At 41.0% G+C, this 24,854-nt stretch overlaps 1 protein-coding gene across 1 annotated transcript in view; it reads left to right on the forward strand.

The window, feature by feature from the left end:
* Positions 1-24,854, forward strand: part of ZFHX4 (zinc finger homeobox 4) — a 185,555-nt gene that overhangs the window by 159,277 nt on the left and 1,424 nt on the right. The window contains exons 5-10 of the mRNA XM_052651776.1: positions 1,019-1,138; positions 7,533-7,666; positions 7,895-8,095; positions 9,128-9,245; positions 10,078-15,501; positions 24,545-24,854. The exon at positions 24,545-24,854 is cut by the window's right edge and continues 1,424 nt beyond it. Coding sequence (XP_052507736.1) covers positions 1,019-1,138; positions 7,533-7,666; positions 7,895-8,095; positions 9,128-9,245; positions 10,078-15,501; positions 24,545-24,854 — 6,307 coding nt within the window. The remainder of the gene's footprint in view (positions 1-1,018; positions 1,139-7,532; positions 7,667-7,894; positions 8,096-9,127; positions 9,246-10,077; positions 15,502-24,544) is intronic.

The raw sequence follows: 24,854 nt of genomic DNA on the forward strand, positions 1-24,854 counted from the left end.
CCTGGTGCTTCAAATCCCATTTTACCTTCTTCTCCTAATTTATGTAATTCCTACCTGAACAGGGGAATAGGATTTTTATTTTTTGTGCTGCAATGAAAACAGCACGCCATGCTGTGGGGAGTTGCAAGTCTGGTTATCTGGCATTACTCAGATTGCTAAAAATTCATTAAAATGTGACATCAGCACAGTGAGAGACAAATGATCGCAGGATGAAAGAGAACAGTGGGCCTTTCACGGATTAGTGCTACACCGACCCAGCATAGAGGCTAACTGCATAAACAGATTAATCCACCAGCAGCGGCATAGCTAAGATTTACAGAATAATTAAATAGGGTTGAGTTACTATGAGGATTTCCATGTAATCTAGCTGGTGTGAAACCCGTGAATGAGGTGTGGGGTGATGTGGTTGTCATAGAAGAAGTATACCTTCTTCTGTCCTACACTCTGTAGAGCTCCCCCTATAGAAAAAAAAAAAACAAACCCCAGGATAACTGAAGTTTTGTGATCTTACTCTGACAAATTCCAAAGGATTCCTCTGAGGTCTAAAGACTGAAAGTTGAGAGTAACACCTGTCTTATATTTAACCCATCATTATCACATTATATTATGAAGACATTTTTCTGAGAATTTGCTTCATTCTGCTGTTTATTCAAGTCCGTGGAGAAGCGGGTTCATGTAGTTTCGAAGGCTCTACTATTGAAATTACAAAATCGCCTCGCATTCATTTTTAAATCTTTTCTAGCTCAAACCGCATTTCTTTGAGAAGACTTCTTTTAATTTAGTACGGGCACATTTTCTCCGTGGAAATAAAAGAAGTGGCTTGAGATAAAAAACAAACCCTGCATTGGTAGAGCCAGCAGGTTCTAATAGTGACTTTTGAATAAATTCATGTTCTTTTTTGAGAAGGAATGTCTGCGAATGATTCCTAAGTAACAAAGTGTTTAAATGGTCACGTCGTTTATTTTCAGGTGTGTGTTTCTGGGGTTTTCCATCCTACTGACTGGTGTGTGTTTCTTAGCAGAAGAACAGAGTGAGGAGACAGAAGGAGCCATTAAACCTATAGCTGGGGCTGATGAGGATGAGAAAGACACAAGTGAGAGAGACAATAGTGAAGGCAAAAACTCTAATAAAGACTCTGGTAAGATGCTAGAATCTTTCACCTTTCCCTCCCCGACCCATCCCAGCGATCAACCCTTCCTTTGCTGACCCACCCCCAGCTTATCAAAAGCCTTTATTCATTTTAAACTGTCTGAACATTCCCACTACTATTCACTGCATGTGCATTTTGCATGTGATTTCTATCAGTAGCCTCCCATTGACCTATTTTTAATCATAACCATCTGACAGAATAGATGTGGATAAGTTGAAGAATATTGCAGGACGACCAGCGAGATTATTTTTTAATCAAATCAGTTTGTGTGCTTGTAATTTTTTAAGCGCCTTTCATTAATCTTAGCTATACTTGTGATTCCTCTGATGGCATATTAATTTTTCATAAGCATGGGATTAGATATCACTTGAATTTTTTCATTCAATCATATGCACCCCCCTCCCTCCCTAAACCACGTAACCCTAAAAATAAATGTTATTTTTCCTTGCTTTCTGTTTTTTTTTTTTTTTTTTACAACTTACACTCAGGAATTTGCCCTTTTTAAGGGCATCTATTTGAGGCATTTCAAACAAAATCCAGTGAAAAAGTTTACAGATGATTCAGCCTAAGAAGAGGAAATATCATTGAGAAGGGATTAGGTGCTGGGTAATTTTGATCTTCTAGAATAGACAAATCCCAGTAATGAAAGCTACTGTCTTTGAAAACAAACCTTCGTGTCATGACATTTACTTGTGCACAAACAAACCCTAGGCCAGCATCTGGTGTGGATACCTAAGGCTTTTTCTGTGTTTGATTTGGCAAATATATGACTTCATCCATGCTTTGTATGTATGAGATGGAAATCTATGGTTGCAATGAATATTACATTGGCTACTTTTGCTGCACGCTATACCTAGTTTTATTATGTTGGACTCATTGAAGCAGAAGAAGTGCTGAAACGGGTTCAAGCCTATTAGTTTCAGGTAGTCATCTATCTTTTCCTGGAATTCCAGTGACAGCCGCATCTAAAGAAGCTTGTTTTTGCTATGAAGACATTGAGTTGTGCAAAAAATGCCATTTTCTCGTGCAAGTTTATTTAAACCTGAATTACCCTGCATTTGTAATTCAGTCTTTGCAAATCTAAATTTGCCATTCCCTTTGCAAATTATTTGAAGCGCCTCCCTGCTACCCACCCCATACCCTTCCATGCTGAATTTTTCTCCAAAATCCAGTGAAAAGGTACCATTTAAATTTGCATCTAGCATGTAGTGGCTAGCATATGATTCTAATTTGATTTTAACAAAGAGGATCTAAGGTTGGTTTTGAGCCTAAAGAATGTACCCCCCCAAAAAAAAATCCCCTAGCTGTATAATAATATAGCTCCTGGGGTTACTGACAAGGTATTTGAAATACCTTGTGATCAGATAAGGTCACGGGCAGTGCCATCTAAACTTCATTTGAAAAGAACTGGAAATAGCAAGGGAGTCAGCTTAGGTCTAGGAGGATCTCATGAAAGCTAGCTGCTTGACTACTTCAGGAAGGCCATGATTCTCCCTGCCTTCAGTAATGATTTTCTCACAGTTTCACCAAAAGAGACTGCAGGGTATGTTCCACCCCTAACCCAACACATTCAGAAGAATGTGTCAAACACACAGCCCATTGGTGTTGAGTATTCACGTAATGCTTAGGAATGTGACATTGTGCTTGGTTTTCAGTAACTAATACCTTGTAAAGAATGAGTTGTGGGAACCTCTTGAAAATGGCTCCAATCTCATCAATGAGTAAGGAGTCTTGCTTGGAACATACCACAGATACAAGGGCTCTATCTCCATCAGCTTGGTTTACTGGTCTACATAAATAATGGGCTCAATCACTCCCTAATGGCCTGATGAATTATTATGCTTTCTTGGACATCTCATTGTACCATCTCATCAGGACTCAGGCATGTGAGAAGATACAGACCATTAGATAATGATAGTTTTCTAAGACACATTTTTAGCCCTATAGAAATGCCTCTCCAACTACATCTATAGGGATAAAAATGTACTTTACCCAACTCAAAGGAATTACTGAAATGCGAATGTTTAGCTTTGAAATGTCCCAAACATTGACAGTTCTTACTGTTGACAATTCACATGAACATTTTTAACCCCCTTGGTACATTTTTATTTATTATTTTTAATTGGAGGATAACTGCTTTACAATGTTGTGTCGGTTTCTGCCATAGATCAACATGAATCAGCCATAGGCATACACATATGAGAAACCCAAAGCAAACGTTATTCTCAATGGTGAAAAACACAAAGCATTTCTTCTAAGACCAGGAACAAGACAGGGGTGCCCATTCTCACCTGAACTTTTAACAAAGTTTTCTGCTTTCTATGTTGAATCTGATTAGGTGAAAAAAATTATTACATGGATTTTTTTTTCCTTGTAAGTATTTCTAATGATTATCCACTTATGTGTATATTGGTTTTCTTCCTGATGTCAATTATAAATGTCAAAAATCCTGGCAAATTTATACATTAATCACTATCTGAATGTGCTAGATGGGAAAACAGTATGACCTCACTTTAACACAGAATTTTTTAGACAGGAAGGAATTAACACATGTTAGGAAGAAGGTGTTTGTATAAGCTGTTGTACTTTGTTGCTGACATTAATCTCTAGGACGGGAGCTTTCAAAATGAGACTTGGCAATATGCAAGTTATATTTGTTGAATATTCATTCATAATAGAAAAGCCTCCTAATGCCTCATTTATATTGTCATTTAAATCTAGTGCCACTTTAGATTAATTATAATCCAAATTATAGCTCTGTGTACTACAAGAATTAATATAGAGTTTATCCAGATTAATACATTTGCATTGAAAATGTAATATGTCTCTGCCATGGCTAAGGGGACCGCTTTTTAATAACGGAGTAAACATGAGGAAAGATGGAAATTAACCTTCATTACTGCAATTAAAATTATCCTTTCATTCTAGTCTCATTAGAAAGAATACTGTACCAGTCTTAGGCTTATTTGGAGTTGAATAACATCTAGTGTTATATCCAAGTTTTACAGTATTCAAACTTTATAAATACATTGATTCATAAGCAATAACCCAGGATTTTGCTGTATTTTTTTTTAAGATTTGCTTTGAATACATATATGTTATTGGATTTTCCTTAGTTGTTATGAACATAAACCATTTTACAACCTTCTGTATTTTAGGGATTGAAAATTTATTAAGTAGGTGGCATCTGAATTGAAATGAATTATGTCATTTTTGTATTAGCAATCTCATGCAAATTAAATAACCCCATAACTGACAGATAATCATCGACTCATCTATTTGGCAGTATTTATTTGAAATTAGACTTCATTTTTTTTAGTTAAAAGTACATTAAAATGACATTGTTTTTTGAAGACATTGTGATGGCCTTAATAACACAAAATGAATTATGATCTCATTTCAAAATTTTGGTAACAAAACAGTGTTCATTTCAAGTAAAGTTGAAGACGTAAACTATGAGTAGTCAGAAAACTTAAAACCTTCCTAAAAGTAATTAGCCTTTATTTAATATATTTCTAGAATAAAACAATTCAGAAAAAGACTCCAGATTTGATATCCTATAATTCACCAGGGAGGCAGTAAATACCTAAGGTGGTACCCCTTTTTGTAGAAAAGGCATACATGCATAAAATATAAGGTCCCTCATTTTTGCAGATAATCATGATGACCTGTTTTAGCTTCAAGAGTCTGTTTTTGTCATATACTCTTGCATCTTAACATTCTCTGCTGCTGCTGCTTATCAGTAGCATGTATTTCTGAGGTGCCTAGCTAGAGTTTGAGGGTCTAGATTTTATAACTTCTCAATTTAAAATAAAATGGTCTTTAGGGAGCCCCTAGCTTACATTAAGATCATGGTTTAATTAACTTAATTAGCCAAAAAATATTGAAGTTGACATATATATAGGGTAGAATACTATATCCAGCAGTTACCACAATGGTTATGAAATAGTGACCATAAAACTTAACTCTTTTCTTGAGGCAGCATAAATGTCCCTAAATTCAAAAGCAATTATATTCTTGATAATGAATATACATTAAAATAATATGGATTAATTATATCAAATACTTACACCAATGTACAGTCTTAGTAAAATGTTTTAAGCCTTGAAATCAGTTTTTTGATCCTTTATAGTACTAACATTAGAAGATATATGCTTATAAAAATAAGCTGTAATTCATAGCTATATATTTAATAGATTTAGAAGTTTCCAGAAAGTTTATTCTTTCTGATATTCCTAAAGCCTGCAAGCAACAAGAATTATGGAAATTCCCTTTTACCTTCTGTGTGACAGTCTTTGATAGCATATGGAATTGGACCAACCTATTACTTGATCATGTCACATTCTACCATGTACACAAAAGAATGATAAGGGAATATGACATAGTATTATTTTCTTAAGGAAGCATATTCTTCCTCATTATTAGGGAATTTTAAAAGAAAAATTTTCCAGTCTCACAGGAAAAAAGCAACTGATAGACACTCACTGATTTAAATGACAATCATTTTATACAACTTAATCTATCACTTTAAGCAGTCCGTTTTATTTGCCAGCCTTATATATCACATTGTTTTCTTGTATTTGTTTTTAATACTTTTAAAACAATAGCACAAAATAGATTCTGCTTTGAGAATTTTCCTTTTAGAAGAAAAAATATTTTGATACCTGGATTAATTATAAAATAAACATTCTTGGTTTTGAGATATCTTTGGATATGAAATATTTGGATGTTGTTTAATCAGTGTGATAAAATTCTTTAGTTTATCTCTGATTTAAATCATTCAAATGTAACTATAGTAAATTATATTTTCAAATATCTAGAAAGAATCTAAGTTTCTCTAATATATCTGTATATATAAGACAAATGTACCAATTCAAATAAAATCTAGTGTTTGTATATCTATCAATAGAAATAAGTCTCAGTGCAATTTGTATGAAATTGTAGCACTAATTCTATACCTTTCACAGACCTCACTGGAATAACATTATTGTCATTATGTCATTTAAATTCTATTTTAATTTTGGTCTCCTTAGAGTCAGACTTACTTTCAAATTTCTTTTAGAATTCAAAATTCCTAAAATTATTTATATGGTATAAAACATGCATCTCCATCCAGGAGAGAAAAAGAATCTATTTTGGGGTTCATTTTTATGTTGTTTTCATAACATCCTTGACCTTATTTTTAAATTAAAACTGGGTTATTTTGCAATAAAGTGTAATTTGTTCATTTATATGAACCGTATGTGGATTGGGGAAAAAAAAATCAAGATAAATCTTCATGCACAGCATACAATCAGATTACGCCTAGACTCTATATTTACGCGGGGTCTGATAGCAATCAATGGTTTAGCTTCATTGCATTTCAAGATGTATTTGCACCCAGTTGTCCAGTGATAGTGTCCTCACCCTGGAAATAATTTAGTTGCAAATTGACTGGAAGATGGTGAAAATTGAAAGTTAAAATTAGAAATACTCATAATAAACAGCAGAAAAAAGGTCAGATGATGCCGTGCTATGATGAGATTGGAATGGCTGGTAAATGAGGTTTTGTGTTTGTCGTGAGATGTATGTGACATGCCTACCCAATGTCGCTGTAATATCCAGCCTCACAGAGGAGATTATCGGGAAAATTGATGCTGGAAAGAATTTTCTGTTAGATTGGGAAATTAGAATCACACTCTATCTTTTGATGTGTGTGAGGCTTCTATACATTACATTGCTCATCTTGGCAAAATTTTAAACCATCTTTAACACCAAATATTCTGGATTAACCTCATAAAACAACTGTCTTTTTGATTTGGACTACAATGTCATATGCACAGCCAACTGCTGAAACATCTAAAGCCAAGGATAAATCACAAAAAAGCAGCAGTGGATACATAATGTATAATTTTAAAATCCTATATTCACCACATAAAAGCATTGATTTCATTTGTGAATTATAACTGGTCAGCCCTTCTCAGAATTTTGATGTGTTTTTAGTGTCCCAGAATTTTAGAAAAAAGAAAAAAAAGGTAATGAAACAGTTCCAAAAATAATTATTTTCTAAGTTAGCATTTGTGAATGGGAATAGATTTGCTTTAATGTGATAAAGGTATATTGAGACAGCAGAGGGCATGTGTCATTGATGAATCTTTCATGGTCACCGAGGGTTATCTAAACAGGAGACAGAAGTACATTTTAAAATACATTTATAAAGTCCACTTGGTCAATGAACAAAAAGAAGTGTTTTTGCCTTTTGAGATTAGCATCATTTACAAGTGCTTGCCCCTCCTTTCAGTGATTCAGTGGACTTAGAGCTATGCAAAAGACATCATTTTTCTGATTTTGATATTGTCAGTCTTTTAAGATTGAGATGTTCTATTCTCTTTTGGGGAATCAGGAGTAATCACACCAGAAAAGGAGCTAAAAGTCAGTGTGGCAGGGGGAACCCAGCCACTCCTGCTGGCAAAAGAAGAGGATGTGTCAACAAAAAGATCAAAGCCTACAGAGGACAATAAATTCTGTCACGAGCAGGTACACATGGTTTGTTTTTTGTTTTTTTCTCCCTTTGCTGTGTAAACATATATATATATTTTAATTGTTGCCCTTGATCATTTTAGAGCTCCCAAACCATTCCATGCTGTTGAAATGTATGTAGACACTGTATTGGCAAGGTGATTAACTCTTGGTCTGACTTCTAATGTTCCAAAGGCATCAACATCCATTAACTAATAGGAGTCATGTTTATTCAATATTTTCCAGTTCTATCAGTGTCCTTATTGTAACTACAATAGTAGGGACCAAAGTCGTATCCAGATGCACGTCCTGTCACAGCACTCAGTGCAGCCGGTCATCTGCTGTCCCCTCTGCCAGGACGTCCTTAGCAACAAGATGCACCTCCAGCTTCATCTGACGCATTTGCACAGTGTGTCTCCGGATTGCGTGGAGAAGCTGCTTATGACAGTAAGGGTACCAAGTGGTGATACATGTGTGCCATAATCTCTGTGAAGGTATCAACATAAAATCTGTCATTATTGTGTGACAGAAATGTATTTCTTCTGGGTGGCGACAAGCTGTTGCTGACCGTGTTGTAGAAATCACAAGTTAAGTCCTGTTTGTTTCTCCTGTGCCTTGGGAATAAACCACAAATGTGATACAAGGCATAGCTGATTCAACAACACAAAATTTGCAGCCTTATTCTCATACCTATCAGTCAGTCAGTCAGTTCAGTTGCTCAGTCGTGTCCGACTCTTTGCGACCCCAGGCCTCCCTGTCCATCACCAACTCCCGGAATTCACTCAAACTCACGTCCATCGAGTTGGTGATGCCATCCAGCCATCTCATCCTCTGTTGTCCCCTTTTCCTCCTGCCCTCAATCCCTCCCAGCATCTGAGTCTTTTCCAATAAGTCAACTCTTCGCATGAGGTGGCCAAAGTACTGGAGTTTCAGCTTTAGCATCATTCCTTCCAAAGAACACCCAGGGCCGATCTCCTTTAGAATGGACTGGTTGGATCTCCTTGCAGTCCAAGGGACTCTCAAGAGTCTTCTCCAACACCACAGTTCGAAAGCATCAATTCTTTGGTGCTCAGCTTTCCTCACAGTCCAACTCTCATATCCATACATGACCACTGGAAAAACCATAGCCTTGACTAGACAGACCTTTGTTGGCAAATTAATGTCTCTGCTTTTGAATATAATTATAATGTTAATAAAATGATTCCTGTACGCACTAGGAGCTTCATCTTTGCTTGGCTATCATTTCTGGGCTACAGAAACCTTCAAGCTTATTTTTTAAAAAAAGAAAAGTAAAGAAGAATACAGCATTGCCACAGCATTGATCTGAAATTTGAAAGGAGAGCATTGACCTCTAAGAGTCATAGAATGTCCCTGCTTTGGTTAGAAAATATAACTGGGGTACACAACTGCTGGGGTAAAGTGTGATGGAGTCCATGATGTCTGGGGTACCTTTGTCATGAACCCCTTTGGTTTTCACAGGTGCCTGTCCCTGATGTGATGATGCCCAACAGCTTGCTACTGCCAGCAGCTGCCTCTGAGAAGTCAGAGCGGGACACACCTGCAGTCATCACAGCTGAGGGGGCTGGGAAATATTCAGGTATGCCAGCCTGTGACCAGGATCTGTGCCAGACACACTCTGGGCCTTCTATTCATGATGCTGATCTAGCATTATTACGGTAAAAGATTTTATGTTTTTGAGATGCACAAAGAAAAAAAACCCACACATTTCCAAAAACTGTCATTTCCAAGGCATATTTACTATCTGGTTATCTGTAAATGACCCTTTGTTGTTATTGTTGCTGTTGAGCTGCTAAGTCGTATCTGATTCTTTTGTGACCCCATGGACTATGGCTCACCAGGATCCTCTGTCCATGGGGTTTCCCAGGCAAGTGGGTTTTCATTTTCTTCTCCAGGGTATCTTCTTGACAGGCAAATTCTTTACCAGATTGAGGGGGGACCTAAATACCACTGACCAGGAATATTTTGTGGGCTCTAATTCCTGAACACTGTGCTTCTAACCCTTGCTGTCATACTGGTGGTAGCATGCTAATTCTGACTTATTTTCTTCCCATGCTGAAATTCCTTGAGGTCAGAGGTGATTTCTTTGGAGGTTCCTCCTAAACAATGGTGGTGGTGGTTTAGTCCCTAAGTCATGTCTGACTCATTGCGACCCCATGGACAGTAGCTCACCAGGATCCCCTGTCCATGGGATTCTCTAGGCATGAATACCGGAATGGGTTGCCATTTCCTTCTCCAGGGGGTCTTCCCAACCCAGAGATCGAACCCTCAATCTCCTGCATTCGCAGGCAGATTCTTTACTGACTGAATCACCAAGGAAGCCTTTCAGAGGCTCCTGCATAACAATATTCATTGGCATTTAATCTGTAGACTTCCTTCCTGTAAGTGCTGTTTATGCTTTCTTCACACAGGTGACAGTCCAATGGATGACAAAAGTATGGCGGGTCTCGATGATTCAAAGGCTAGTGTGGAAATAAAGAGCGAGGAGCAGAAACCAACTAAAGAAGCCACAGAAGTGTCGGAATGGAATAAAAATAGCAGTAAGGATATGAAAATCTCCGACACACTGCAAGATCAGTTAAGCGAACAGCAGAAAAGGCAACCACTCTCTGTCTCAGACCGCCACGTTTACAAGTATCGCTGTAACCATTGTAGCTTGGCCTTTAAGACTATGCAGAAGCTTCAGATACATTCCCAGTATCATGCAATTCGGGCCGCCACTATGTGTAACCTGTGCCAGCGTAGTTTCCGTACATTCCAGGCTTTAAAAAAACACTTGGAAGCAGGCCACCCCGAACTGAGTGAAGCCGAACTTCAACAGCTGTATGCCTCCTTGCCCGTGAATGGGGAACTATGGGCAGAGAGTGAACCTATGGCCCAGGAGGACCATGCCCTAGAGCAGGAGATGGAGAGAGAGTATGAGGTGGACCATGAAGGGAAGGCAAGTCCTGTAGGCAGTGACAGTAGTTCTATTCCAGATGACATGGGCTCTGAACCAAAGCGGACCTTACCTTTTAGAAAAGGGCCAAATTTTACAATGGAAAAATTCCTCGATCCATCTCGCCCATATAAGTGTACCGTGTGTAAAGAGTCGTTCACCCAGAAGAACATTCTCCTGGTCCATTATAACTCAGTATCTCACCTGCACAAGTTGAAAAAGGTTTTGCAGGAAGCCTCCAGCCCTGTCCCTCAAGAAACCAACAACAGCCCAGATAACAAACCCTACAAGTGCAGCATCTGCAACGTTGCATATAGCCAAAGCTCGACCTTGGAAATCCACATGAGGTCTGTGCTCCACCAGACAAAGGCGAGGGCAGCGAAGCTGGAGCCCGGCGGTGGTCATGCACCCGGCGGGCACGGAGTGGCAACCAGCATTAACAGTCCCAGCCAAGGGATGTTAGATTCCATTAATTTAGCAGCAGTAGGCAGCAAAGATACCCACTTAGATGCCAAAGAATTAAATAAAAAGCAAAATCCGGAATTGATCTCTGCTCAACCCACACATCACCCACCGCAGTCACCAGCACAAATTCAGATGCAGTTGCAGCACGAATTGCAACAGCAGGCAGCCTTCTTTCAGCCTCAGTTTCTCAACCCCGCCTTTTTGCCCCATTTTCCTATGACCCCAGAAGCTCTGCTGCAGTTTCAGCAGCCTCAGTTTCTCTTTCCCTTCTACATCCCTGGGACGGAGTTCAGCTTGGGGCCAGACCTGGGCTTGCCAGTAGGCTCTGCCGCCTTTGGCATGCCGGGCATGACGGGAATGGCTGGGTCCCTGCTTGAAGATTTGAAGCAGCAGATTCAAAGCCAACATCACATTGGCCAAACTCAACTCCAGATTCTCCAGCAGCAAGCACAACAGTATCAGGCCACACAGCCCCACCTGCCATCTCAAAAGCCACAGCCACAGCCACAACAGCAGCAACAACAGCAGCAGCAGCAGCAGGCCGGCAAGTTATTGAAACAAGAGCAAACCACCGTGGCCAGTGCCGACTGCTCCATCGTGAAGGACGTACCCTCTTACAAGGAGGCAGAAGAGATGGCCGAGAAGCAAGACAAGCCAAAGCAAGAATGTGTAAGTGAAGGCGAAGGGCTCAAAGAAAGCAAAGACCTCGGAAAGAAGCCGAAGTCCTCGGAACCATCCATCCCGCCACCCCGCATCGCTTCAGGGGCCCGAGGAAATGCAGCCAAAGCCTTACTGGAAAACTTCGGTTTTGAACTGGTCATTCAGTACAACGAGAACAGGCAGAAGGTACAGAAGAAGGGCAAGAGTGGGGAAGGCGAAAGCACGGAGAAGCTGGAATGCGGGACGTGTGGGAAGTTGTTCTCCAACGTTCTCATTCTAAAGAGTCACCAGGAGCATGTACACGGCCAGTTTTTTCCATACGGAGCGCTAGAAAAATTTGCCCGTCAGTACAGGGAGGCCTATGACAAGCTTTATCCCATTTCTCCATCTTCTCCGGAAACGCCACCTCCCCCACCTCCACCGCCTCCCTTGCCTCCGGCTCCTCCGCAGCCTCCTTCTCTGGGGCCAGTGAAACTGCCCAGCGCGGTCTCCACCCCACTCCAGGCCCCAGCGCCCACTCCCCCGCCACCTCCGCCCCCGCCCCCGCCCCCTCCTCCGCCTCCCCCGCCCCCACCCCCTTCTGCACCCCCGCAGGTCCAGCTGCCAGTATCCCTGGATCTTCCCCTCTTTCCGTCCATCATGATGCAGTCGGTGCAACATCCCGCCCTCCCGCCCCAGCTCGCCCTGCAGCTGCCTCCAATGGACACACTCTCGGCGGACCTCACCCAGCTCTGCCAGCAGCAGCTTGGCTTGGATCCCAACTTCCTGAGGCACTCGCAGTTCAAACGCCCGAGGACGAGAATTACGGACGACCAGCTGAAAATCCTGAGGGCTTATTTTGACATCAACAATTCTCCGAGTGAAGAACAGATCCAGGAAATGGCAGAGAAGTCCGGCCTCTCCCAGAAGGTTATCAAGCACTGGTTTCGAAACACGCTTTTTAAGGAGCGGCAGAGAAATAAGGATTCGCCCTACAACTTCAGTAACCCTCCCATAACGGTTTTGGAAGATATCAGAATGGACCCCCAGCCCTCCTCCCTAGAACATTACAAATCAGACACATCCTTCAGTAAAAGGTCTTCCAGGACCAGGTTTACTGACTACCAGCTTCGGGTTCTTCAAGACTTTTTTGACACCAACGCTTACCCAAAAGATGATGAAATCGAACAACTTTCCACCGTTCTCAATCTCCCCACCCGGGTTATCGTTGTCTGGTTCCAGAATGCTCGGCAGAAGGCGCGGAAGAGTTATGAGAATCAAACAGAGACAAAAGACAACGAAAAAAGAGAACTCACAAATGAGCGGTACATCCGAACGAGCAACATGCAATACCAGTGTAAAAAGTGCAGTGTGGTTTTCCCCAGGATCTTCGACTTGATCACGCATCAGAAAAAGCAGTGTTACAAGGATGAAGACGATGACGCCCAAGATGAGAGCCAAACTGAAGACTCCATGGACGCCACAGATCAGGTGGTGTATAAGCATTGTTCAGTGCCTGGCCAGACCGAAGCAGCCAAAACCGCTCCTGCCTCTGCTGGGGGCTCTGCTTCTGGGACCAGCACCCCCCTGATCCCATCACCCAAACCAGAACCGGAAAAGACGTCTCCAAAGCCCGAGTATCCCACAGAAAAGCCAAAGCCGGGTGACCCCTTGCCCCACCCTCAAGGCACCAAACCAGCCCTGCCGTCAGCATCTTCTTCCTCGGACCCACCACCACCACCGCCGGCCTCAGCCGCTCAGCCCCAGCCACCCAAACCGCCCCAACTCCTGGGACGACCTCCCTCGGCTTCTCAGACCCCCGTCCCTTCCAGTCCGCTGCAGATTTCCATGACTTCTCTCCAGAACAGTCTACCTCCACAGTTACTTCAGTACCAATGTGATCAGTGTACAGTTGCCTTCCCTACCTTGGAACTCTGGCAGGAGCATCAGCACATGCACTTCCTGGCTGCTCAGAACCAATTCCTTCACTCCCCGTTCCTGGAACGGCCCATGGACATGCCCTACATGATATTCGACCCTAACAATTCCCTGATGACCGGACAGCTGCTCGGTGGTCCTCTCACACAGATGCCCCCGCAGACAGCTTCCTCCCACCCCGCAGCCCCGGCCACCGTGGCCGCTTCCCTTAAGAGGAAACTGGATGAGAAGGAAGAGAACAACTGCAGTGAGAAGGAAGGTGGAAACAGTGGGGAGGACCAACACCGTGATAAGCGCTTGAGGACCACCATCACTCCGGAACAACTGGAAATTCTCTATGAAAAATACCTACTGGATTCCAACCCCACCCGGAAAATGCTCGATCACATCGCGCGGGAAGTGGGGCTGAAGAAAAGGGTCGTGCAGGTCTGGTTCCAGAATACAAGAGCGCGAGAAAGAAAAGGCCAGTTCCGGGCAGTGGGTCCAGCACAATCGCATAAACGCTGTCCTTTCTGCCGAGCCCTGTTCAAGGCCAAGTCAGCCTTAGAAAGCCACATTCGCTCCCGGCACTGGAACGAAGGCAAGCAGGCAGGTTACAGCTTGCCACCAAGCCCTTTAATATCCGCCGAAGATGGTGGAGATAGCCCGCAGAAATACATTTATTTTGATTATCCATCTTTGCCATTAACGAAAATCGATCTCTCGAGTGAGAATGAGTTGGCTTCTACAGTGTCGACACCTGTTAGCAAGACGGCAGAACTGTCACCGAAGAATCTCTTAAGCCCTTCTTCTTTCAAAGCGGAATGTTCTGAGGATGTAGAGAATTTAAACGCCCCTCCTGCTGAGGCTGGGTATGATCAAAATAAAACTGATTTTGATGAGACTTCGTCCATTAATACAGCGATCAGTGACGCCACCACCGGAGACGAGGGAAACGCAGAAATGGAAAGCACCACCGGAAGTTCCGGAGAGGTGAAGCCAGCTTTGTCTCCTAAAGAGGGGAAAACTCTCGACGCTTTGCCAAAAACAGCGACCACCCCCACCACAGAGGTCTGTGATGAGAAGTTTCTCTTCTCGCTCACGAGTCCCTCGATACCTTTCAGTGATAAAGACGGTGACCACGACCAAAGCTTTTATATCACGGATGACCCCGATGACAATGCCGACCGCAGTGAAACGTCTAGCATAGCTGACCCCAGTTCACCAAATCCATTCGGCTCCAGCAATCCTTTCAAATCCAAAAGTAATGACCGACCAGGTCACAAGCGTTTCAGAACCCAGATGAGCAATCTCCAACTCAAGGTTCTCAAGGCTTGCTTCAGTGACTACCGAACTCCAACCATGCAAGAATGTGAGATGCTAGGGAATGAGATCGGTCTGCCCAAACGTGTGGTCCAGGTGTGGTTCCAGAATGCAAGGGCAAAGGAAAAGAAATTTAAAATTAACATAGGGAAGCCTTTCATGATCAATCAAAGTGGAACGGAAGGCGCCAAACCAGAGTGTACCCTCTGTGGGGTGAAGTACTCTGCCCGCTTGTCCATCAGAGATCATATTTTCTCCAAACAGCACATTTCCAAAGTGAGGGAGACCGTTGGGAGTCAGCTTGATCGGGAGAAAGATTACTTGGCTCCCACTACCGTTAGACAGCTGATGGCTCAGCAAGAACTTGACCGTATAAAGAAAGCTTCAGACGTGCTGGGATTAGCAGTACAGCAGCCGAGCATGATGGACAGCAGCTCCCTCCATGGCATCAGTCTGCCCGCAGCCTACCCAGGACTCCCGGGCCTCCCCCCAGTCCTTCTCCCTGGAATGAACGGTCCATCCTCCTTGCCTGGATTTCCACAAAATTCAAACAGTAAGTCATGTCAAGGAGAGTCAGTCTAATGAATTAAGTGATATTAGGCAGCCAATGACATGTAACCAAGAATAGGGGTATATCGGATCTCTTAATTTCAGTAAGTGAAACCATTAAGTTATTTGGAATATATATTTCAGTGGCTATAGTTAATAAACAGTCAGTAAACCACCCCAAACATGTGCAGAAAAGGGTAGATTAGCGTCTCATAAATATATTATTCATATCATTATATCTCAGAAACATTCCTTTTTTATACTCATTTCAAAATTAATTTCAAATGGCATTTCAGTGCAGACACGTGACATGAAATTTGTTATACATATTAAGAAAGTAAAGAAAGCATTCATTGGCATCTTAATTTATGTTTTTACAAGGAATACTGATTTTTTTTTTTTTTGCTCTTGTACTGTTTTGGGTTTTTTTCCCCCTTAAATGCCAGGAAGTTCAAAAGCAAAGAGCCTTCTAGCCACAGGAATGCCCCTGCATTATACCTAGCAGGTAATAAAACAGATATGTAAAGTTTAATTACTAAGAATTCACTTCTATGATAATTTGTACAATTTTGCTTTTAGTAGCATTCATTTTATTTCTTATTATTTAAATACATTTACAACCTTAAAAATAACATTAATAGTACTCTATATCTTTCTACCACCACCTGTCGCCTAGATTTATAATCAAGATAGAACAAAATGACAACTGTTTGGGGCACTCCCAGATGATGAATCCAATTCTTTGCTTATCAAGAGAAATGCAGTTTGTATAGTTTAGATTTTGTGAATAAGTATAAGTATCTAGTTATTGAAAAAAACTGAATATAGTGTTATAGGCATTCATGTAGCCACACATATAACAAAAGTGGTACCTGACACAAACTAAGAAAAAAAAAAAGATTCTAGTTTCTTTTTAAACTAAGTTTTGTTTTCCAAATTAACAGTATATATATTTTAATTTTTAAAAGGAAATTATGACATTCCAAAGAGACATGTAGAATGAACTAATACATCTGGGAAGTTTCCAAAACATGATAGGAAGGCTCTTTTTCTTTTTTTTTTTCATTTTCCAAATTAGACTTTTTACATAAATTTCAAACCTTTCAATTTCATCCTTCTCCGATGGCAATTTTCATTTTAATGTGACTTTGGAAAATATTCCCATTTTTAGTTTGGGAAACATAAAAACAGTGGTGTCAGGTGACCTCTTGGCCACTGCTAACTCAGCTGGATCCTTGTCCAGAAAGACTTGTTGGCTTTAGAGAGAAGCAGAGTGAATCTCCAAATACAAAGAATTCTACCCAGAAAATTTATTCAGTGTCATTTTCTTTAACTATAGCACCAGCTACCTTCCACTGTCCACCTATGTGTAGGGAACGTACTTGGGCTTAATTATCTGAATATTCTTAGGGCCTTAAATAGTGGAGCTACAATTATGTATTTTGTCTGTACCTTTCAATTAAATCAAATATAGTTAAAGAATAATGCAATGGCTAATTGTTTTGCATCTGAATGTATTAGTCTTCTAGTCTCACTTTATATATCACTGTGATTATTAACTAATATCTAGAAAAATGTCTTATGTGGAAAACCTACTATGATCAGTTATGTAAAATAGAGCTTTTCCACATAATGTCTAATGTGGAAAAACTCCATGAACACGTATAAATTTGAAAATTATGTAAAATAGAATAAAATTTGGTATTTACACTGGGCTAAGAACAGTTCAAGTATGTGTGCCTTTAATCTGCAAGTCAGCTTTGATGGATGATCCTGTGTAGTCACCCTCCTAAGTGGTGATCAGGACATCTTGTTTTTCTCTCCACCGGATCAGAAGGCCTTTGCTCAGACAATGAGTCCTTTACTGACTGCCTTTCCCCTTTGTCACTCTGAAACTAGTACCCAGAGGGCCTGTACAAGAGAAAGCCAGGAAGGAGAGGAGAGAATATGTTTTTGAAATACTTTAAAAACCTAACCTTTCTCCTCATTCTACCACCATAAATATAATTTACATTATCCTTCTGAAATATGGATTGGCAAAACTATCAGAGTTGTGGAAAGATGTTAGAGGCAGGCCCTCCTTGATGAGCACTGTGTTTTCTCTCTCTCTCTTTTTTTAATTATGAAAATATAACACATTTACAAGAGACTTGGAAAATACAGAATAAAGTTATATATAGTTCCACTATACATTACAATTATTTCAAGTAGATAAACTAAGATTTTTAGTTGATGTTTCAATATCAAACTCTCAAAAATTAATAGACTGAATATATAGAAAAGTAGGAGGATATAGTAGACCTGAAAAGCACCACGAACCAGTTCAACATAATTAGGATTTATACAATTTTCACACAACAGTAGGATGCAAATTCTATTCAAGTTCCCATAGACTATAAACTCGGAGAAGGCAATGGCAACCCACTCCAGTACTCTTGCCTGGACAATCCCATGGATGGAGGAGCCTGGAAGGCTGCAGTCCATGGGGTCGCTAAGAGTCGGACATGACTAAGCATCTTCACTTTCACTTTTCACTTTCATGCATTGGAGAAGGGAATGGCAACCCACTCCAGTGTTCTTGCCCGGAGAAGCCCAGGGACAGGGGAGCCTGGTGAGCTGCCATCTATGGGGTCGCACAGAGTCGGACACGACTGAAGTGACTTAGCAGCAGCAGTAGCAGACTATAAACTAGGAGACACTGGAACATATCCAGGGATATAAAACAAGTACAAAAATTTCATGGTCTAAAGGCATTAAAATCATACAGAGTCTGTTCTCTTATCACTGTGGAATTATGTTAGAAGTCAATATAAAAAGATTTGAAAATAACCCACATATTTTCAAGTATAATTTACCAAGGGAAATCTTTGACTTAGCCATTGAAAGTCTCAATACAGTTAGAAGACTCAAAAAACACAGAGGGTGATTGCAGAGAAGAAAGCATTTAAATGAGAAATTAATATCAAAGTGGGAAATTAATATCAAAGGTACATTAAAAATACCATGAACTTGGAAATTAAATGTCAACTTTTAAATGATGGGTGTATCTAAGTAGCCATAACAAGGAAAAATTAGAAAATTCAATAAAAATGAAAAGAGAATTTATCAGAATTTGTTACATGCAGCTGAAATTTTTAAATGCATCAGGTACCAGAGGCACCATGTATCTGCTGTATAATTAAATCATGGACCAAAACAGACGAGAGTGTTAAATCAAGAAAAGGTGCATGAACATACCTACTGGAATTTGCAATCTCTGTTGAATTAGTTGTTTGTTTTGATGGAGTTTAAACATTAGCACAGCACAGTTACCAGCAAGATTCCATCTGAGAGCCTGAATTCCCACACTTCCAGCTCACATCTTTTTTAGGTTAATTGATCTGTGATGGGTAATACTGAATATTTTAATTATCTCATGGAGTAGAGCAGTGGCTCTCCATCTTGCTATCAGCATCTTACTACTGGATTACGTTTCATCAAACAAGTATCTCCTATGCTCTGTGGAAGAAATAGGTATACCAGCTAGGTGAAATAAAAGAAGAAAATTACTTCATAAGTAGAATATTCCTATATCTCTCACATGCTCTGGGCTCTTCTAACAGTTTATCATCTATATGAATAAATTTTGATAATATGATGTGTTCACCTTGGGCCCATTTTAAGATTTTGTTCCTAAGAAAATCACTAAAAAGTGATCCATTGAATGAGATCAGCCATAAAATAAGTAATAATTCTGATTCCAAAGGCTGCACCCTCAAACTGACTTAATTGAAATATACATATTCAGTTTTAGCATTTCAATTCAGTTCAGTCGCTCAGTCGTGTCCAACTGTTTGCGACCGCATGAATTGCAGCACGCCAGGCCTCCCTGTCCATCACCAACTCCTGGAATTTACTCAGACTCAGGTCCATCGAGTCAGTGATACCATCCAGCCATCTCATCCTCCATCGTCCCCTTCTCTTCCTGCCCCCAATCCCTCCCAGCATCAAAGTCTTTTCCAATGAGTCAACTCTTCGCATGAGGTGGCCAAAGTACTGGAGTTTCAGTTTTAGCATCATTCCTTCCAAAGAAATCCCAGGGCTGATTTCCTTCAGAATGGACTGGTTGGATCTCCTTGCAGTCCAAGGGACTCTCAAGAGTCTTCTCCAACACCACAGCATTTATCAACCTCCAGATTCGCAATCAGGTAGATGGAAACAAATAGCCCCAGGTCATTCACCTTAAAATCTAAATAAAGAAACAATCAGCCAACCAGAGGTGTAGAGTTGGTTTAGAATTTAAAGGCTCAAGAGACAGTTTTCTATGACAGTTAACCTGGGGTATCCTCTAATGCACATTAATGAAGTCTCCTTTATGTGCAATTGGGAAGGTCCCCCGGAGGAGGAAATGGCAACCCACTCCAGTATTTTTGCCTAGAGAATCCCACGGACAGAGGAGCCTGGCAAGCTATAGTCCATGGGGTCGCAAAAAGTCGGACACGACTGAGCGACTAATATTTAACCTCCAAATTTCCTGGTTTTAAATACCCATTTTGTTCTTTTTTGGATGGAATTCTTATTGTTTTAGCAGCATTAATTCTCATAAAACTTTTTCATCTTAATTTCCAAATTGTTTGGTCTTTCAAGATCACAAGGAAGACCCTTTGAAGAGTGATATCTATCATGTGAGCCTGCTTCCTGAACAATGACTGAGGCCTGTGTTCAATATCGGGCTTCCCAGGTGGCTCAGTGGTGAAGAATCTGCCTGCCAAGCAGGAGACATGGGTTTGATCCCTGTGTTGGGAAGATCCACTGGAGGAGGAAATGGCAACCCACTCCAGTATTCTTGCCTGAGAAATCTCATGGACAGAGGGATCCAGCAGGCTACAGTCCACCAAGTTGCAGAACAATTAGACACGACTTAGTGACTAAACAAAAACATGTTTAGGATCACTACTTACTATTACTTCTTTTCTTTAACAAAATGAATTATTTTCTGCTACAAAATTTTTCCACATTTGTCTTTTTCTATCATGATCATATGCAAAAAGGGAAAATGGTAATGGAAAATCATATGCCTGTACACCTGGAAAAAATTAGAAAACTTTCTCATTTTATCCTTTAGGAGGTTAGCTTCTTTTGGATTTTTCCTCAAGAAGAATAGGAAAATAACTTGATTTTCTATTTTTAATGTATTTACTTTATTGTTTTAAGCAGTATCTGATTCTTTTTATGTGTCTGATTTTTATATGTTCCATTAGTCTCTGGAAATACTGACTAACCCGGTTCCCTTAAATGGAACTTTAGAACATGCCTTTTGCATTTTTCTCATACCTCAGTGTAATATAGTAGCATTTTTGGGGTAAATCTAGATAAGAGTAAGTCTTTAATAATTTTAGCACAATTGTCTTTGGCCCATGTACATCATTAGTGTTATTTTTCACCTCAAGAATAAAGTTTTCCTCTGCGAGACCTAGATCAAAGCAAATTGGAGGAAAAGCACTAAATTTGTGCTATGTTCATGGGGAGACAGGCATTTTCTTCCAAAAAGCATTACTTTGGGGGCATAGACAGCAGTTTCAGACTTTACTGGAGGCTCAGATGGTAAAGAATCCACCTGCAGTGCAGGAGACCTGGGTTTGATCCTTGGGTCCAGAAGATGCCCAGAGAAGGAAATAGGTGCCCACTCCATTATTCTTGCCTGGAAGATCACATGGACAGAGGAGCCTGGTCAGTTACAGTCCTTGGGGTCACAAAGAGTCGGATATGACTGAGCAACCAACACACTCTAGCAGTTTTGGGAAAACAAAACTAAACCAAATCACAGTAATATGAGATCATCTGTAGGAAAACTTTCATCTCTCAGATAATCGGACCAGGAGTTAGGGAACAGGAAAGAATGTATGTTGTGTAGCTGTTGTTGTCGGTCGCTAAGTTGTGTGCGACCCCACGGACTGTAGTCCACCAGGCTTTTCTGTCCATGGGATTTTCCAGGCAACAATACTGGAGTGGGTTGCCTTGTCCTTCACCAGGGAATTCTTCCCAACTCAGGGATGGAACCTGCATCTCGTGCATTAGCAGGAGGATTCTTTCCCACTGAGCCACCAGGAAAGCCCCATCTTTTGTAATTACCACCATTGGTGCATCGTGATTGGTGTTCAGTTTTTCTCTTCTGAATCTGGTTTTCATACATCGGTTGACTACTGAATTTTTGATTATGGGCATCTACAAGTGTATGTCTTTTAGTAGTAGACCTAATGTACATTAGTAATTTTCCTTATCTGTGTCTCGTTTACTAAAAATTTTACTTAGCTAGTTGTTTAACTCAGCTTACTCCTTAAGATGTTGAATTTCTAAAAATCCCTGATAGTCTTTGACTATAGTAGTTAAGATTCCTACTGCAGTCTTCTAAAAATTTTCATTACTTTGTTATATGACCTCTAGACAAGAATTTGTAGACCCCATCTGATAGGAAAGCCTGAGTCAACAAATATTGATCTACTTGCTTTCTAACTACCACTGCGATTTTTTAAAGTCTTAGTTCCTTAAAATTTCTCTTGTCTTAAATTCTCATGTCAGAGAGATAGGTAAGCCAGCAGTTTCCTTAGATTTAGGAAGGAAAGCACTTAGGCAGTAGGGGGATAATTATTGAGTATGAAGCCTGGATGTTCTTGATCCAAAACTAAGACTGGCATTATGAGTAGGCAAAAGAGGCTGGCTACCAACCTAATATCATTCTAACAGTACAAGGAAGGATCTTCTTCTGTCCTCCATAAAGCTTCTTCCACTCAAATCACTCATGCCTGAAACTCTATGAATCAGGGATTAATTCTTCTGAATTAATTTTTTAGCAGAAAATAATTCATTTTATTAAAAAAAAAAAAAAGTAATAGTAAGTAGTGATCCTAAACATGTTTTTGTTTAATCACTAAATCATGTCTTACTGTTCTGCAACCTTGTGGACTATAGCCTGCTGGACCGCTCTGTCCATGAGATCTCTCAGGCAGGAATGCTGAAGTGGGTTGCCATTTTCTCCTCCAGTGGATCTTCCCAACATAGGGATCAAACCCGTGTCTCCTGTTTGGCAGGCGGATTCTTTACCACTGAGCTACCTGCGAAGCCCACACAGGCCTCAGTCATTGTTCAGGAAGCAGTGTTCTTGCCTGGAGAATCCCAGGGACAGGGGAGCCTGATGGGCTGCCATCTATGGGGTCGCACAGAGTCGAACACGACTGAAGCAACTTAGCAGCAGTAGCAGCAGCCACTTACCATTGAAGATATTGGAAGACTATTCCCTAACATAATGGAAATTCCTTAGATACTGTTAATAATACAACTACAGAAATGATTTCAAAGCAGGTCAGAGAAAAACTGGGTGTGGTGAGGTTGAAAAGAAGAGCAACCAGTAATAAGCTAGGCTAATTGACAGTAATATGATAATGATTGGGGTCAAGTTGAGAGTGATGTTGAGGACTTGAGAGTATCTTGAATGCTAAGCCTTAGACAAACTTTCTCAGCTGGGTAAAGGCCAATTAAAAAATTGAAGTTCTTTTTCTAACTAAAGAAATGTGTGTCGCTTTTGGTGTCAGTTATTTTTCATTTTTTAACACCCAAATGTTGCATTTAGCATAGAAGACTAGCCAATATTTAAAAAAGAGTTTTCCACACAGCTACACACTGAAACTTCATTCACCTTCTCCTAGTTATTTCTTCCATCAGCCCATGAGACCTCCATTATGGCCCTTGTCTGGATCATTTGGTAGTGAGCCTTCCTTCATTGAAGAGCAAACCACAACCCAATTAGGCTTCCAGTCTGTTCCTCTTGCAACCAACTGTATTTGCCTCTAAAAAACAGACTCAGGAAAGGCACAGACTTTACAGTTTCCATTTCTACCTTGAACTGTCTTTTAGTTTTTCACCCAACTATCCAGAGCCTAAAAATGGCTTTGTGATAGGCTTTTACCAGCCACTACATTAGACTGCATGCTTGAAATCCAGCAAAGATATCCATTTCAAGTCACACTCTACCCCACATGTGTCTGCCTACTGAGCATTTAGTTCTCCTTCTCTAATGATATGAGAATCATTTATGCCTGCTACAAGTAAACCTGGAAGAAGCATGTGCGGCCGTTGGGGGGTGGGGGTGGGGTGGGTTGAGGGGTCAGTGATAAAGTTGTGTCTTAACACATGCAATTCCTATCAAGTACTGTTGGCCAAAATGTCAGAATAGGGAGTAATGAGTAGCTTACCCTGTACCCTTAACAATGAAATCAGGCCTAACCACGCTCAGTCCTAGTAAAGAAGAGCTCTGATGTCACTGCTAGTTGTTTTCTGGTATCTTCAGCAGGCATTAACTACTGCCTTCTTTATCTGATGCAAAGGTATTTTTCTGTCAGAAGTTAGGCAGAAAAAAACAAATGAAATTCATTTTTTATTGATAGCTGATTATATTTAGTGAATGTGGTAATTGTCAGACTGCTCCAGTGAAGGACAAGTGGGTCTACCTTCCCAGAGGTATAGTAAAAATTGGTTAAAATGAAGGAGGGGTCTTGCAAAGTGTATCAGTTAGAAGGACCCAACAATTCACCAGGTTGTCCTTTTTTTTTTTTCCTAGCCCACTGTCGAGCGTTTTGTTTTCTGAGTAAAATCTTGTTCAGCTATGTAGAGGGCTTCCCTGGTGGCTCAGACCGTGGTAAAGAATGTGCCGGCCGTGCAGGAGCCCTGGGTTCCATGCCTGGACTGGGAAGATTGTCCTGGAGAAGGGAACAGCTACCCACTCCAGTATTCTTGCCTGGAGAATTCCGTGGACAGCCATGCTACAGTCCATGGGGTTGCAAAGAGCTGGGCATGGCTGAGGGACTAACACACACAAGTGTGTAGATTCCATTTCTGAGAGTTAACTGTGGGGGGTTTGAAACTAACTAGGGAAAAGGAGAGGAACACAAAAGCCCGGTGCCCTTGACGATTCCTGGTGCGTGTTAATAATGTTTTCGAGGGCTGTCTAGGGATTGAGCATCCGTGTGGCTCTGGGCACTGACAGTGGGCGTCTCTCTGTTATCCTTTTGCAGCGTTAACACCGCCAGGTGCAGGCATGCTTGGGTTTCCTACTTCAGCTACTTCGTCTCCTGCCCTGTCTCTCAGCAGCGCCCCCACCAAACCTCTGCTGCAGACTCCAGCACCTCCGCCACCCCCTCCTCCGCCTCCACCACCACCACCACCCTCTCTGTCAGGACAGCAGACCGAGCCGCAGAACAAAGACTCTGAGAAAAAGCCAACGAAGCCAAACAAGGTCAAAAAAATCAAAGAGGAGGAACTCGAGGCCACAAAACCGGAAAAACACCCCAAAAAAGAGGAAAAAATCTCGTCTGCTCTTTCAGT

The sequence above is a fragment of the Budorcas taxicolor genome, chromosome 14 (genome assembly GCF_023091745.1).
Source record: "Budorcas taxicolor isolate Tak-1 chromosome 14, Takin1.1, whole genome shotgun sequence".
Classification (NCBI taxonomy): domain Eukaryota; kingdom Metazoa; phylum Chordata; class Mammalia; order Artiodactyla; family Bovidae; genus Budorcas; species Budorcas taxicolor.